The 15,852-nt window shown below is 40.8% G+C and overlaps 1 protein-coding gene across 3 annotated transcripts in view; it reads right to left on the minus strand.

The window, feature by feature from the left end:
- The window catches only part of syn2b (synapsin IIb), a 78,577-nt gene that overhangs the window by 6,659 nt on the left and 56,066 nt on the right, over window positions 1–15,852 (minus strand). For all 3 annotated transcript variants that reach the window (XM_020605350.1, XM_020605209.1, XM_020605273.1), the window contains exons 7-11: window positions 5,927–5,989; window positions 4,706–4,848; window positions 4,300–4,374; window positions 3,112–3,214; window positions 198–374 (exon numbers count right to left, since the gene is read on the minus strand). In XM_020605350.1, coding sequence (XP_020461006.1) covers window positions 198–374; window positions 3,112–3,214; window positions 4,300–4,374; window positions 4,706–4,848; window positions 5,927–5,989 — 561 coding nt within the window. The remainder of the gene's footprint in view (window positions 1–197; window positions 375–3,111; window positions 3,215–4,299; window positions 4,375–4,705; window positions 4,849–5,926; window positions 5,990–15,852) is intronic.

The raw sequence follows: 15,852 nt of genomic DNA on the forward strand, positions 1-15,852 counted from the left end.
TAATTTTGCTGCAGGCATTGACAGCTTAAAACCTTTCTAAATCTTAGAGAACCAGCCTTTATTCACTGAGGGAGATTAAAGTAAATGATGTATGAATGTATTTATGTGAATATTTATTTGAGGTGGCCCATTTCAAATACACGGGCTATGTTTGGCAATGCATTCAAATGCTGCAAAACATTTCACACTGCTGCTACCTGTTGGGGCTGTGCAGTAGTTGGTCTCTGGCCTTGAGGGGAGCGAGCAGGTGAGCGGGATGCACTAGACGACCTGGCAGCCAATGCTTGGTTCATCTTAGTAATCACCACCTCTGAGATCAGCTGGCGGTCTTCTGCTTGGTGGTCACCGATCAGCTGCATAGATGAACCGACAACCTGGACAAAGAGGGCACAGTTGGTGAATTAGAAAATGGGTGAAATGTTGTTCATCTTGACTGGGTAACAAAGTCAGGACAGACACATGAAGAAGGCCAAATGGTACAGTGGTTAATATTGCAGGTATGCCTTTTCCAAATATAAAATTAGTTTGTAATTTGTTTGACTTTTATGTTTTGTTTTGTTTTTTTGTTGTCAGGATGATGGGTTTATATAGGTAGGCATCTAATTTTTATTTTTTTTTATATATACTGTCATTATTTTTATAAAACATATGGTAAGATATTTAAAAAATTAAGCAGAATAAACACAGATACCACTTGTGATGTTTATGATGGTATTGAATTGCTCGGTACTTCTGACATAGTGTGTTACAGGAGGTGCAGCTGTAAACAACATGACTGATAGAATAAAAAACAAATATGTGTTTCTGCATAAAATATGGAAATCTTTTTCAGTAACCTAACTATTTCAATCTCTGTAGCAGTCAGGCTGCTGCTAAACAAGGCAGAAAGGTATTGTGTCTTTTAAGGAACATTCAACATTCATGAGGAGAGATATTCACTCAACAATTTTACCACATCATTATAAAAACCCAAACCTTTTTCAGTAGAGATGAATCCTTTTTTCACATTTTACTCACTTCAGTGTCTGTTCTAATTTCCACTGAACTACTGAATATTTTGAGCTTCTCTTTGCCAGCTACCAGAATTCCTACTAAAACTTTGGCCCATATGACCTTGCTTTTTCCATGGATGAGGGCTGAGTTGACCTACACCACTGAGTAGCTCTGTACTTACTGCCAAAACACATCTAGTGAAAAGTGGACAGAGGCAGGTCTCTCCATAGCACTCCAGCTTGTGTTCTACAAACCTGGCTTGTCAAGTTGCTTCCAGAGCTAGCAGAAAGCTTGGCCACCCAACAGTTCAGTCCTGGGGCCAAATTAGCCCCTGCCCCAGATCCCGATTTTCCTAAGGTCTTTTCCCATTTCTTCCACAGCTTTACTCCAGAGTCTGATTAGTGTAATGCTTACTTCCTTGCAGGCTGGCATTGTACCTGCTTCCCCACTTTGCAGTCATGTGCCTCTGTCCACTTTAGATAGCTTTTCACCCCTACCTGTACTTCTGCAAGCTGCTCCTACTGCCAACCACCCCTGAGACTTTCTAGTACAGAGTCCCTTTTCATCCATAAATCTGTTTCATCTTCTTTGTCTGATCTACTCTCTTCCTAAGCCTGATCCTGCCTCGCTACTCAACCCTAAATCCATGTCTGTTTCTCTGTCTCTCTACTTGAGTCTGAGCCAGTTTCTCTGTGTGAGCTAAAATCTGTTTCTATTTTTCGGCCTATGTCTGTTCCACAGTTTCCCATTTCCCAGTCTGTTTCGTTTTATTTGCATTAGCCTCCACATTCCTACCACCTGAACAGTCCCCTCTTGCTTCTTCACTGCCCAGGAACCCCTCCTGGCTACTGTCAGTGCAGCTCAGCTCTATGCTACAACTTCAGGCAATGACATTACCTGTCCACCCATGGCTAAATGTAACAGTGTCTGATCTGAAGCACATTCCTAATGTTTAATTTACAACCACTGTGGTCCTAAATTCAAAACTAAAGACTATGAAACTGACAGTATATACTAAATAATTACTGAAAAGAAGTGAAAGACTAATACAGAGACAGGGAGGCTGAAAAAGACCCAAACTGAGCAGTTTGTAGAGAATGACAGATAAACAACCTGTCAGGTTTGCTCGGCCGCTCTGCCTCCCTCACCTTTCCTACTGTCTCTTGCCAATTTACTCTTATCACGTTCACCTGTTCCTCACTCCCTTATCATCAGCTGCACTTGATTAGGTTGCTCACTATATTACCCGGTTTCACTCCTCAGTCACTTGCCAGTTCGTTCTAGTCTCTAGGCCATTTTTTCTCCTGTGCTCTTTCGTTTTTTGTATGTATTTATCCCCTAGCCAGCTACTGTTTTGTGTTCTCCCCATGGACTGTTCCTCCAGACTGTGGCTCCACTCTCTCCTCCCAGGCAGGTCAATGCTCAGTCGCCTATCTGTTCCACTATTGTCATCATCTCTCTGTCTCTACCTTCAGTAGCCACCGTCACCACCGACCAGCCCAGGAGTGACCCAGCCTATGCAGCTCGGCCCAGCTCTCCATCTCCTCGCCTCCTGCTGTTGGTCAAACACCCGGCTACTACTCATCGACAGGACTACGCACTATTTCCCTCTGTGTATTGTTACTCTCACCATCACTGTACATAATAAATCACTGCTTGCATTGAAGTCGGCTACCTGGGTCTGCCTCTTTCTCGTTCGCTCACTGACTGGTGCGAACGGCACATAACACAACAACACATAACAGAACTAATACAGAGATCAATAGCCCACGTGTGCACTTTAGATACCACCGGTTGTTAGTTATCAATCTCATAATACAGATTCAGGTTAGGTTCAATCAGTTTATTCCCAGCCAGACAATCCAAGGCTCCAGCAGTACAAATTAGGCCAGACATGCTAAATATAAGACTCAAAGACCTTATTAGTAGTGTTATGAAACACAACTCCCACAGGCTGATGTCAACATGGAGAACATTTTCAAACAAAAGCCAGGAGTCAATCAATGTAGAGATACAGTGATATGGCAGCTGTGCAATGAGAGCTGCTGTTTAGTGTTTCAAGCCTCCTACAGTACCCTCCTCACTCCTTTTCCTGTCTTATTCATGTGTTTTTCTCACCTCAGTAATGTAGTCATTACCATCCTTGCCACAGATGGCTTTGACAGCACAGATATCCAGCCCCCCAAAGATCTCTGAGCAGGTATCAACCCACAGCTTATACCTGTCACGAAAAGAAGCATACATGACAACTTGACTACATTAGATCTATTAAAAGTTGTGATCAGTCCACAGAAAACAAAGAAAAGTCTGCTGAGGCTGCTGTGTAGAATAATGTTCTTGCTGATGTGATAAGGGTGGCACTTGGAAAGAGCTGGGAATGAAAACAGAACTTTTCATGCCCTATACAACTTGCTTAGCTTTAAAAAAAAATGTTTGGTTCTTACAGATTACTTTGTCAATAATAGTGACTTATGTGTCAGTAAAGCACAGTGTGCTAATGCAAATGCTACTCTTCAGGAGTGATTGTGGAAAACTGCACACAGTCAAACTAAGGCTAAAACAGACGGTTCAAATCTGATATAGGGAATAATGTAACTGTACGAGGGCAGGTATGCTTTTCCCCACAGTGTCAGATCCACCTAACAATTTTTAACTGTGCTCTTACTAGCTCTCTCTACTAGGTTCTCTTATCTTTCCAGATAATGTTTTTGATTTGTGCATTATCAGAGTAGCGTAATTTAAAGACTGACAAAACCAGCTTTGAGGAAAAGTGACAAATGCCGCTTCATTCTGTGGGGCTTGTGGTGGCAGAGCTAGAGAGTTCAAACTTTAGCAAATTGAGCTAAATATTGTTTGACAAATACTGCAAGGCAAGGTGCTTGAAAGGAAAATGGCTACTTTGGTACGCCTTCATCAACTTCAACTGCACAGCACACAATCATGCTGAGCCTTTTGACTGACTTGTGACATTATTATGGCTTTATGGCATCATTAATGTCAGTAATTACACCTGTACTGTTCCTGCTGGAGCAAGTCAAAATACATGCTTTGAAAACGTTCTATAACACTAAAGCAGAGCAGCTCACTGTGAAAACAGTAAAGTTTCCTTAGCTTCGCCTGAGAAATCATAATCATCAGTCCACAAAAAATATCAGGTCATTTCCAAGCATCTGTGTGTTTACCCATGTAAACTGCTTTCATCTGACAGAATCTGCTGTCTGAGCACTGTACTTTGTGACTAACTGTGAGATAACACGTGTGACACCAGGGCAGCCTGAGCATCATTAATGTGAAAGTGGTGCTCACTTGTCAGTCATGGCTACTTGTTCCAACATGGCAGATCCAGTGTTGCTCTTCCAATTACCAGAGATGGATGTTCGCCTGGAAAAGAACATGAAATTGTGCATGAAATTATTACGGACACCCTTTGCTTTTTGGAAGTACACATTCAGAAAATTGAAGACAGGTTGAAATAAACAGCTTTGTAGCATGAGGCAAGCTGTTTCAACACTAATATTCGGTCAAGTTAACATCCTGATAAACCCAGTATAAGGAACAAAAAGAACTGGCATGTTAAACTGCACACTCAAATTTCAGGTTGCTAAGTTTATGTTCCGTTAAAGCAAATATCTACTGTTTACTGAGGCTCTTGAGCCCAGAATTCAACAGTGTAAACATGTCCATGTGCAATATGTAAAACACACACACTTACATGTATGCTTTGTAGTCAGAGCCGATTTTCTGGACCCTGATGTCGTACTTGGCATCTATAAATGGCTCTGTAGTGCAGTAGGTCTGAGTGATGGCCACCACACTTGCAATGTCCTGGAAATCACTGACATTGTCCACTTTGACCTACAGAATTAGAATGCATGTAGAAACATTAAAGCAGGAGTAGGTGATGCTCCCTATTTTCCCAGTTTGCATTTTTGCAGCACAGTCGTGCACTATATTATACCGTGTTATGACAGATGTCTCACAATTGTGCAGTGTATTGCAGTATAACATAGCATGATGGTCTGTTCATTTATGCATGTTTTTAATTGCCACACAAAGCTTAATGATTCATTTTATTGTGTATTAAAATGATTCAGTGTTTGTTTTCATACTGAGAGCTAGATGAGAAGACTGATACCTCTCTTGTGATAATAAAGCCAAGAGACAGTTATAGTAATTTAATTGTCAGTTTAGCGCAATGACAGGTTAAATAGGTTTGCTCTTGGCTTTATTATTATTCCAATTTATTTATTATTCCAAAGTTTTAAAAAGAATCAGAATCTCCCATATGAACACGGTAAATCTTGTTGGTGTAATATGTACAAAAACCAAAGGGTAAAAACAACATATTTTTGTTACCTGTTGAGAGAACCATGCTAGCCATTTCCCTGGTTTCAGTCTGTTTGCTAAAGCTAATCTCCTGTTGCTCTAGTTTGATATTAACACAGTGGAAACTGCTGTACTGCATTTATCCTGCATTAATCACAAATTACAATGGCTTTCATAAGCTATTCCATTTGAAGGGGAAGCAACAGCAACAGCAGAGGCACAATATAGGTGTGTAATAGATTAGATGTTGGGATGAAGGAAAGCAAAAAGGTTCAGACAAAAGCCAGTTTGACACAGAGAAAAGGCAATAACTTGATATCAGACTGAGCAGTGTAAGGAAGTGTTGTGTGTTGGATCAATGAGGAGTGATAAAAAGACCAGCAGCATTTCACTCTGATTTCATTCAGACATTTTTAACACAGTTGTCGGTCACAAAATGGAGAATGACAGTAGAAAAGTAGAAAAGTAGATAATTTAAAGAGTTGTATTGCAGTTATAAAAGGAAGAAGGGATAAAAAAATAGAAATGAGGAACACAGAAGATGGAGGATGGATATTAAGGGGTAGTGTATGGTAGTGGTAGTAAAATGAAGGGAGCGCCGCGTTACCTTTCCCAATCCAGAATGGGCATGTCCGATCTTCACCACTACTGGGAAGCTTGGTGTTGTAATCTGAAAAGGAATGCGCAGATTAGGAACATGTAAAAATCCTGCAGTGTTTTAGCTGTACCTATTCACAAATGTGTCAAGTGTAGTTTGGAGTGAACTGCATTTCCACCTGTATTTTTAAAAATCCTAACTGTTTATAATTCCAAAACCCTTTAGAGCTCATGCATCTCTATGGTATCCTTGCAAAGAGATTATTCTGGATTTTCATTTTGTATGTATTAACTCAGAATTTTGACATTAATATCATGATCTTAAAGTCAGAACTCAAATACAGTGGTGTGAAAAAGTGTTTGCCCCCTTACTGATTTCTTATCTTTTTGCATGTTTGTCACACTGTAATGTTTCAGATCGTCAAACAAATTTATATATTAGTCAAAGATAACACAAGTAAACACATCATGCAGTTTTTAAATGAAGGTTTTTATTATTAAGGGAAAACAAAATCCAAAACTATAGAGCCCTGTGTGAACAAGTGTTTGCCCCCCTGTCAAAACACTGGTTTATCGCACCTGAGTTCAATTTCTCTTGCCACACCTGTTCGCAATCAAGAAATCACTTAAATAGGACCTGCCTGACAAAGTGAAGTAGACCAAAAGATCCTCAAAAGCTAGACATCATGCCGAGATCCAAAGAAATTCAAAAACAAATGAGAAAGAGAATAATGGAGCTCTATCAGTCCGGAAAAGGTTATAAAGCCATTTCTAAAGCTTGGGGACTGCAGCGAACCACAGTGAGAGCCATTATCCACAAATGGCGAAAACATGGAACAGTGGAGAACCTTCCCAGGAGTGGCCAGCCGACCAAAATTACCCCAAGAGCGCAGCGACAACTCATCCAAGAGGTCACAAAAGACCCCACAACAACATCCAAAGAACTGCAGGCCTCACTTGCCTCAGTTAAGCTGAGTGTTCATGACTCCACCATAAGAAAGAGACTGGGCAAAAATGGTTTGCATGGCAGAGTTCCAAGACGAAAACCACTGCTGAGCAAAAAGAACATAAAGGCTCGTCTCAGTTTTGCCAGAAAACATCTTGATGATCCCCAAGACTTTTGGGATAATACTCTGTGGACAGACGAGACAAAAGTTGAACTTTTTGGAAGGTGTGTGTCCCATTATGTGTGGCGTAAAAGTAACACCGCATTTCAGAAAAAGAACATCATACCAACAGTAAAATATGGTGGTGGTAGTGGGATGGTCTGGGGCTGTTTTGCTGCTTCAGGCCCTGGAAGACATGCTGTGATAAGTGGAACCATGAATTCTGCTGTGTACCAAAATATCCTGAAGGAGAATGTCCGGCCATCCGTTTGTGACCTCAAGCTGAAGCGAACTTGGGTTCTGCAGCAGGACCTGCAGTCCCCAAGCTTTAGAAATGGCTTTATAACCTTTTCCGGACTGATAGAGCTCCATTATTCTCTTTCTCATTTGTTTTTGAATTTCTTTGGATCTCGGCATGATGTCTAGCTTTTGAGGATCTTTTGGTCTACTTCACTTTGTCAGGCAGGTCCTATTTAAGTGATTTCTTGATTGCGAACAGGTGTGGCAAGAGAAATTGAACTCAGGTGCGATAAACCAGTGTTTTGACAGGGGGGCAAACACTTGTTCACACAGGGCTCTATAGTTTTGGATTTTGTTTTCCCTTAATAATAAAAACCTTCATTTAAAAACTGCATGATGTGTTTACTTGTGTTATCTTTGACTAATATATAAATTTGTTTGACGATCTGAAACATTACAGTGTGACAAACATGCAAAAAGATAAGAAATCAGTAAGGGGGCAAACACTTTTTCACACCACTGTATATATTTTTACAGTGGTCCTAATCTCTTCCATAGGAAAGGTATCTGTTGAGATAATATTTCTCAATACACCACAGTAACAATGCTAACATGCTGATATTTAGCAGGTACAATGTTTGACATGTCCACACTCTGTTCGCATTTTTTAATACTAAGCACAAAGTACAGCTGAGGCTACTGAATGCTGAATGTCATTTTAGATGTTCATATACCAAAGCACTGGACAAACTGAATTTTTCACAAGCTACATAAGACAAACAGTGTTTCGTAAATTACCTTGACGTATACACAGTATATCTGCAGCCTAATATAAGATATACCAATTTATGGGGCTATGAACATTTGAATTCAAATAGTTTTAGAGAAAATGACACTCAGTTTCACACAGTTTCACAACTAGAATATACATTATGTGTAAATAAAATACATGAAAGGAGTATTTAATTTACAGTTTTGATTTTAGTCTGTCGAGTCTGTCTTCTCAGATGTAGTGCCATGCATTCAGATTACAAAATATCTTGTTTTATTCAAAATTAATTATTAACAATTTGACATATAACTTGTCTTGACACATAACTGTCACATTCCCCCACCTGTCAGGTTTGCTCAGCCGCTCTGGCCTCCCTCACCTTTCCTACTGTCTCTTGCCCATTAACACTAATCACGTTCACCTGTTCCTCACTCCCTTATCACCAGCTGCACTTGATTAGGTTGCTCACTATATTACATGGTTTCACTCCTCAGTCACTTGCCAGTTCGTTCTAGTCTCTAGGCCATTTTTTCTCCTGTGCTCTTTCGTTTTTTGTATGTATTTATCCCCTAGCCAGCTACTGTTTTGTGTTCCCCCCATGGACTGTTCCTCCAGACCGTGGCTCCACTCTCCCCTCCCAGGCAGGTCAATGCTCAGTCGCCTATCTGTTCCACTATTGCCTTCATCTCTCTGTCTCTACCTTCAGTAGCCACCATCACCACCGACCAGCCCAGGAGAGACCCAGCCTACGCAGCTCGGCCCAGCTCTCCATCTCCTCGCCTCCTGCTGTTGGTCAAACACCCGGCTACTACTCATCGACAGGACTACGCACTATTTCCCTCTGTGTATTGTTACTCTCGTCATCACTGTACATAATAAATCACTGCTTGCATTGAAGTCGGCTACCTGGGTCTGCCTCTTTCTCGTTCGCTCACTCCTAGGTGCGAATGGCACATAACACCACCTACACAGCAACAGTTGCACTCGATGACACAAATCAACTACAACTTTAATAATCATTTGCATTTATGACTCAGATGCACTTATACAACCACACAACCTACATTTGAAAATAAGAATCTTCAACTTAACAAAACATGAATACATGTGAGGAGATGGAGCAGAGGAAGAGGCAAAGGATGATAGCTTTTTGTACTGCATTTCAGGAGGCTGTCCTTAAATTGTTGACTACATAAGAGGCTCCCTGTGTGCGACCCTCTCAGTATTCAAGACCAGAGCGTGAGGGGATCCAACTATTCTAAGTTCCTCTGTGTGTTGTTTACAGAGAGTGAGAGAGGAAGAAGAGAGGGTGAGAAGCCTTCCCTTCACCTCAAGTTATTTGCTGCAGCTTGAATTCAGAGGTTTAATTTAAACTTATGAAAACATTTCTAACTATAGCTATTTTTCAGCTCAGCAGAGCTCATTGTACTACTCCACCTCTACTGTCCTATCTGCCCTCCCTTTCTGACTGCTGACCTGATTTGCTTTCCGGGAACTGCTACGGATTCAGAAGAGGTTGCAGAGTGTTCATCGAGTGGTGGAGCGGTCAGAGGCAGCCAGAGTTATCATGGCCATTTCCCAGGAGCAGAGTGTGTGTCTGGGGTTCTGGGTGCTCCTTTTGCTTGGTACGGGCATAGAGGAAGCTGAGGGATGTACCTGCTACCCAGCACACCCACAGCAACTTTTTTGCAGCTCTGAGATTGGTAAGTTACTTGCTGGAGATTAATTTAGTTTTCATTCACTCAGATAAAAGTTAAGAATATAAAAGCTGCTACATTTAGAAAACAGATTTCAGGCTCTTCAGACTGTGAATGCAATAACAGAGAGATTTTAGATTAAAACAGGAGTAATGGTCCTCCTTCCTAACTAACTGATTAGTGACTTGGCCTATTGATCAGCTTAATGAGATTGTCCCAGCAGGAACAAATCCCAATCCACAAAATAAACTTCCTCTGTCAATGGCTGGGCTTTTCATGGCAGCTGATTGAAAAAAAATGTTTTATTGCTCTGGTTTTTCCCAGTTATATTCATAGAAATGATGATTTTGTAGAGAAATTCCACAGTCATTAATTTACTACATATATAGGAGGGCTATACAAAATATTAGTGTGGTTACATTTTTTAATTGAGTGAAAGTGAAAAGAAGACATATGTGCACTCATACACATTTCATTCTTCTTCCTCTCAATCATATTAGAACAAACTCTAACAAAAACAATCAGTGGCAAGTTGCCAAGTGGCCCTGGCCTACTTTCTATCTATGTATCTATCTATGTATCTATCTATGTATCTATCTATGTATCTATCTATCTATCTATCTATCATCCATCCATTATTCTCCATGTCTACCTGCCTGTTTCTCTGCCCTCAATTCTTCATGTCTATACACAGGCCAAGACCAACACTGTGATCTGACTTTGAGTACATGGTTCCAGACTGTGGAAAGCTGGAGTATGTGCTTCTGTCAAAGGTTATGCTTTAGCAGAAAAGAGCAAAAGAGAGAAAGTAGAAAAAGAAACAGCTTTTATTTAGGCTGGTTTTGTTTTCTAATTGTATCTCCCTTCACATTTAGAGAGGGTCAGCTCCTCCAGCTGAGTTGAAAATGTGTCACGAAAAATGGTCAGTATGAAATGGAAGCTGAGACCTGTTTTCAAAACCTGCACAACCCCAAATTAGATCTGGGTTATGAGAACGCAGCGAGAGTATTTAGGGCACTGTTTTTAGGACAAAAGTTTTACATATGATGTGTGTCATCCAGGAGTAAGACAGAGGTCCTCTAAATATGATTAACCCGTTTTGTGGTTTTCATTGAGTTTGTCTGTAACTAGTCTAAACCAAGGTTCAGTTTAGACTCTGGTTCTTAAGGCCCCGACCCTGAGGTATCAGTGCCCACCCTCGTTCTGCCTACCCTCCAGGTGCCCCTGACCCATGCCCCAGTCAATCTGCAGCTATTTCGCTGTCATCTGCTTTAAAAGTGCAGCTGTGAGTTAATGTGAGCAGCACATCACCGTAACTACATTCATGTTATAGGCCTTAATACTTAACTCAGATCTTCTTGTCAGATCCGTTTTTTGTGTTGATGGTTCACATTCATGTTTACAGGTGACGTTTCCAGCTCCGATCTGAACACCGCTGAGCTCTTAAACTGCCACACGTGTGCAGATTTAACTGAAATGTGAGCTGCATGTGTACAAGGATAATAACAATAATGTCATTTCTATGATGGTCAAAGAGCAGAATTATCTCAGAAACTGCTCAGTTACGATATGTTCCTTCCAGTGTGCCGTGGTCAGAAACGTATATAAATGTCAAACAAATGAGAAACATCCTTGCTTCTCCAAAGACCCCCATCACTGTTGTTGCTCTCTTCTGTGTTTACTACTTTTACTTTTACCACTGCCAGATGCCAACACTGAGGGCAACAGGCAAAAAGTGCATGTGCAGAGTGGTAAGAAGTGAAATCAGACTGTAGTGACACCGGTCGCATGGTCAAATATTAGATTGGAAGCAGCCCAGATCCAATTTGAAAAAAAAAAATCTGATTTTGGTTTGCTCACACATCCATGAAAAGATCAAATCTGAGTCACTTTAAGGGAAGAGAATTTGATTTGAGCCACTTCAGCATGTACGTAGCCTGAACGTAGCTTGTGTCTGTATGCACTGGCTAGTGGTTACTTATAACCTTATGCTTTGTTGTATTCTCTAGCTACTGGTTTCTGGGAATGTATTTGTTGTTTACTGCAGCACTAGTTCACTGCCTGGAGACTGGGCCAGGCTGTAGATTTTAACCTCACTGTGTTTTTGTTTGGGTAAGGTGGGGCAGGGCAGATAAGACAGATTAGGTATTTTGTTGACCACTGGTTCTTTTATAATTGGGTCCCATTTCCTCAGGGTTTACTTGGGGTCTTGGATCTGTGTTGAGTTTTAAATGTATGAGTCCTTATTTGGATTAAAAACAGTCAGTGGTCCCTTTCAGGCGGGATGCGACTTTGTTGGGACCACGAGTAACACATAAGCAAAATCCTTCACTTACACTAAGTATGCCTATAAAACTTTTCATTTGGCGCCGTCTGTTCTCTTGTTTTCTAAGCATAGGCTGGTCGTGGCCTTTAGTTGATCTGACATTGCTGTCAGTCAATGAGCCCTTTAAGTAAAGCTATACATCTGTGTAATATCCCATCTGGACGAACCTTGGACGATTCCCTCTACATGTTCGTGTATTTGAGACTGTGTGTATATGTGCGAGTGTGTGTGTGGTGGACGGATGCAAGCCATGACAACACAGCCTACTCCATCTCTCTCCCTTTCTTTCCCTCGCTCTCTCCACTTCATTTCCATGTCTATAGGCTCGGTCTGATGGCCTGCATACTAACAGTATCAGTGTGAAAAGCCTGCTGACAGTCCAGCTTTGTGAGCATGACAAGGGTGCCGATTCATCTGGGAGGGTGAAGTTACTTACTACATTAGTAGTCATGGAACTAGTTTGCAATATTTCTTTTTGGTTATGTAGCAGAGAGGCAGATGCACAACCGGTTTCACTCCGCAGGCGTGCCTGTCCTTATTCCTGTTCATAACACAGCTGCAGCAACTGAAATGAGAGGGTAACCCAGCCTGTATAGGGGGGCGGCTGTTTAACATTTCAGAGAATCTGAGCCAAGATAATCGTTTTAGGAAGAGACAACAATCTTGGAATAAAATGGTTCTGAAGTTCAGTTCTTTTATGTAACCCTCTACAATAAAATGTCATCAAAATGCACTATACCTGTGAAAAAACAACTTTGTTTGGTGGGTACAACTATTTTATTTGGAATTGGCTTTTTTACAGTAAATGGTTCAAATCTGTGATTTTAATCGTGAATGAAAAATGACTGTTCTATTCTTGGCTAATTGTCTTTAAACTTAAGTGGGGAGGCTAATTCCTGACGCATGTTTCTTCTTGCCAAAGGAAATGCAGATAAAGTTGAAATGAACAAAGATAATAATACGATATTAATCTTTGGGACAGTGTAGCATTTGTATTGAACATGACCATTTTATTCAGTGATATAAGAATGATAGCTGAGGAGGTGGGTGTACTGGTGTTTCAGTGTTAATAACAAATGTGGCATCACCCTATAAAACATTATTAACCAGTAATGGAACAATCCTTTGGAAACTTAAACATACTGCAGCTTAACAGCTGTTAATCAGAAGTCCTGGATGCAATAGTTTAACATTTCAGAATTTTTGAGAAATACACACATTTACTTTCTTGCTTAGAATTTGATTTGTCATGTCCATATACTGAACACAGAGCTATAACCAGCAGTTCATTAGCCAGCTAGTCTGTCTGAAGGTAAAAACAAACCAGGCTTTCAGTTTTTACACTAAGATAAGCCAACAGGCTGCTAACTGCAGATCTGCAGATAGGAGAGTGGCATCAATCATGTTATAAACATTCATTCTACCGCTTAGTCCCTGAACGGGGTCATGTATAAACATTGACCAAGAAAATAAATAAACCTATTTTCCAAAACTATTTCTTTAGCAAGAAGTACACAAGTAATATCATCACCATGTGTTCATTATGTTATAGATTATTAGAATGCATTCCTTTTTAAGATGAATTTCAATATTGTCTCTGGAGTTACATCAAACCACCATACACACACTATACAACTGTATTACAGCCTATTATACTAGTACTGCTAAATATTTTGATAGGTTTCCTGTGTATGCGGTGTGCAAAAACTCTATTTGAATTCAAAACAGTGGGTGACAAATTAGATTTATGCAAATTGATCCTTGACACTCCAGCGAACTAACAAATTAATCAAACTGAGCTCTCGTTCTTTGCATGTCTTTTAGGCGAGTTTACAAGGAGGTGTGTCCTTCTGAGGTTAGGCACTAAAGTGTACTGCAAGGTTATTACAGAGCATCTATCTGTATCCTTTTATATTCACTTTTTATAGTTTCTCATGCTATAAGCCAGGGGACAGTTTCCCTTAAGTCTCCCAAGTCCTGTTGACTGCACTTGATTTTAAATAACCTCAAGATGACTTCTGCTCCACCTCATCTGCTGCAACATCACTGCATTAATCTACCCATGGATGCAGGTCTAATGTTTTCAGATGTAATGCCACATTCTGTTTGAGCCCCAAGCGATGAATTATGCAGTATAAGAATAAAGTATATAACAGTTATACTAAACCGGCATCAAGGACTGTGCTCACTGACATTTCCTATAAAGTGAACGTCCCTAGACCAGCTGTCAAGCCGTGGGTGTCAGGTCCGCTCGGCGCGACCTGCCTCTCTTTCTTTTTTTTTTGCTCTCCCTTTTTGCGGGATCAAGGCCTCAGCTGTGTCGCATCAGGTAATTAGTGACTCGTGGGTCGGTGCGCACACCTGAGGCGTATTCCGGTGATTTGTTGGCTTCCTTATTTATACCTCTGGCAGACGCCCCGTCGTCGCCGGAGCATTGCAACATGTAATGGACAATACTTACCCTGTGTACGTTACAAATGTTGTGTTTGACCCGCATATTTTTTTTTAGACGTGTGTAAGATGCTACGCTGACAGTCTCTGTGCGTTTTGGCTTAACCTTATCACGCTAATTATGCGGTTAGCAACACAGAAATACGTGCTTTGTTTTCCACGCTGACAGTCTCTGTGCTGTGGATTGCATTGTGTACGTTGGTTCTTTTTGTTCACCTGTCCGTTCTCATCCTCCTGCTATTCTAGTTCCTGTCATTAGTTTGTGTGTTTACCGTCCTGGTCTCCTTAGTCATCACTGCCCTTCCCTTGTTGTATGTATTATGGACCCTGTTTTGTTGTCATGCTGTTTTTATTCCATTAAACCACCTTTTTTATACTAGCACCTGGGTCAGCCATCTTGAGTCCAACCCCAGTTCTCCCTCACCCTCCTGGTGAGGGGGACTAAGCCATAACAGTGGGCAATATAATGATTCAACTGAAACACTTTGCATTAACTCCGCTGGCCTGCTTTCTATCTTTTTGCTTGTCTGACAAACAAAGTAAAGTCTCTTTTCCTCCTGAACCAATTTCACAGAACATGCTGAACTCCTCCCCCTCTTGCTAGCACACAAAACTGCAGTGCAGTTATGTGATTAGCGAGAAGCAAAAACAAGGGGGTGGTTTGCTTAACTGTGTGAGAGGGCGAGCGGGTTAGGAGGGGTGCTGGGTCACACTCTCCCTTCCTTTCTGTAATACTGTAGCTTTTCCCTTTCTTCCACGGCTTTACTCAAATCTCTTGCTACACTCCTGCTGCTCTGTTTCTCTGTTCTTTCTCAATCTCACGCTTGTGATCTACTGGGGATAGTTTTCTCTCTGTCAAAGATATAATGTGGAAAGAAAGAAATTACAGTCATGTAGCAATCTTAACAGAAATATTCCTTACAGGCAACTTATAGAAAAGCCAAACAACTCCCTGTGTAAACTACTAATCAAGATATTTTAGTATACAATATACTGTAGTAGTGGGGCTGCTTTTCAGATTATTAATGCATTTCTCTGACTGTAAGACTTTTGGATTTAGAACAGCAGAAAGACCAAGTCCGAGAGACGGCTACACTAGAAATCTTAACTGTAAGTGAATGATTGAGCTACAGCAGTGTTATTAGTTTAAAGGAAATGTCTGACAATGGAATGAATTTGTCAGGTAGCATTATGGGTAATATGTATGTAGCTCTGTAGCAATTACATTAAGTCTGTAATAGTAAGCCTTTGTGCAGTCAGAACCGCATGTTGTGGTCTGGCCCAATAAATCCTATAATATTAATAATATGTTAATGATGAATATTTTCTGTCTAAATGAGACGC

Source organism: Monopterus albus, unplaced genomic scaffold (genome assembly GCF_001952655.1).
Source record: "Monopterus albus unplaced genomic scaffold, M_albus_1.0 scaffold1.1, whole genome shotgun sequence".
In the NCBI taxonomy this organism is placed as follows: domain Eukaryota; kingdom Metazoa; phylum Chordata; class Actinopteri; order Synbranchiformes; family Synbranchidae; genus Monopterus; species Monopterus albus.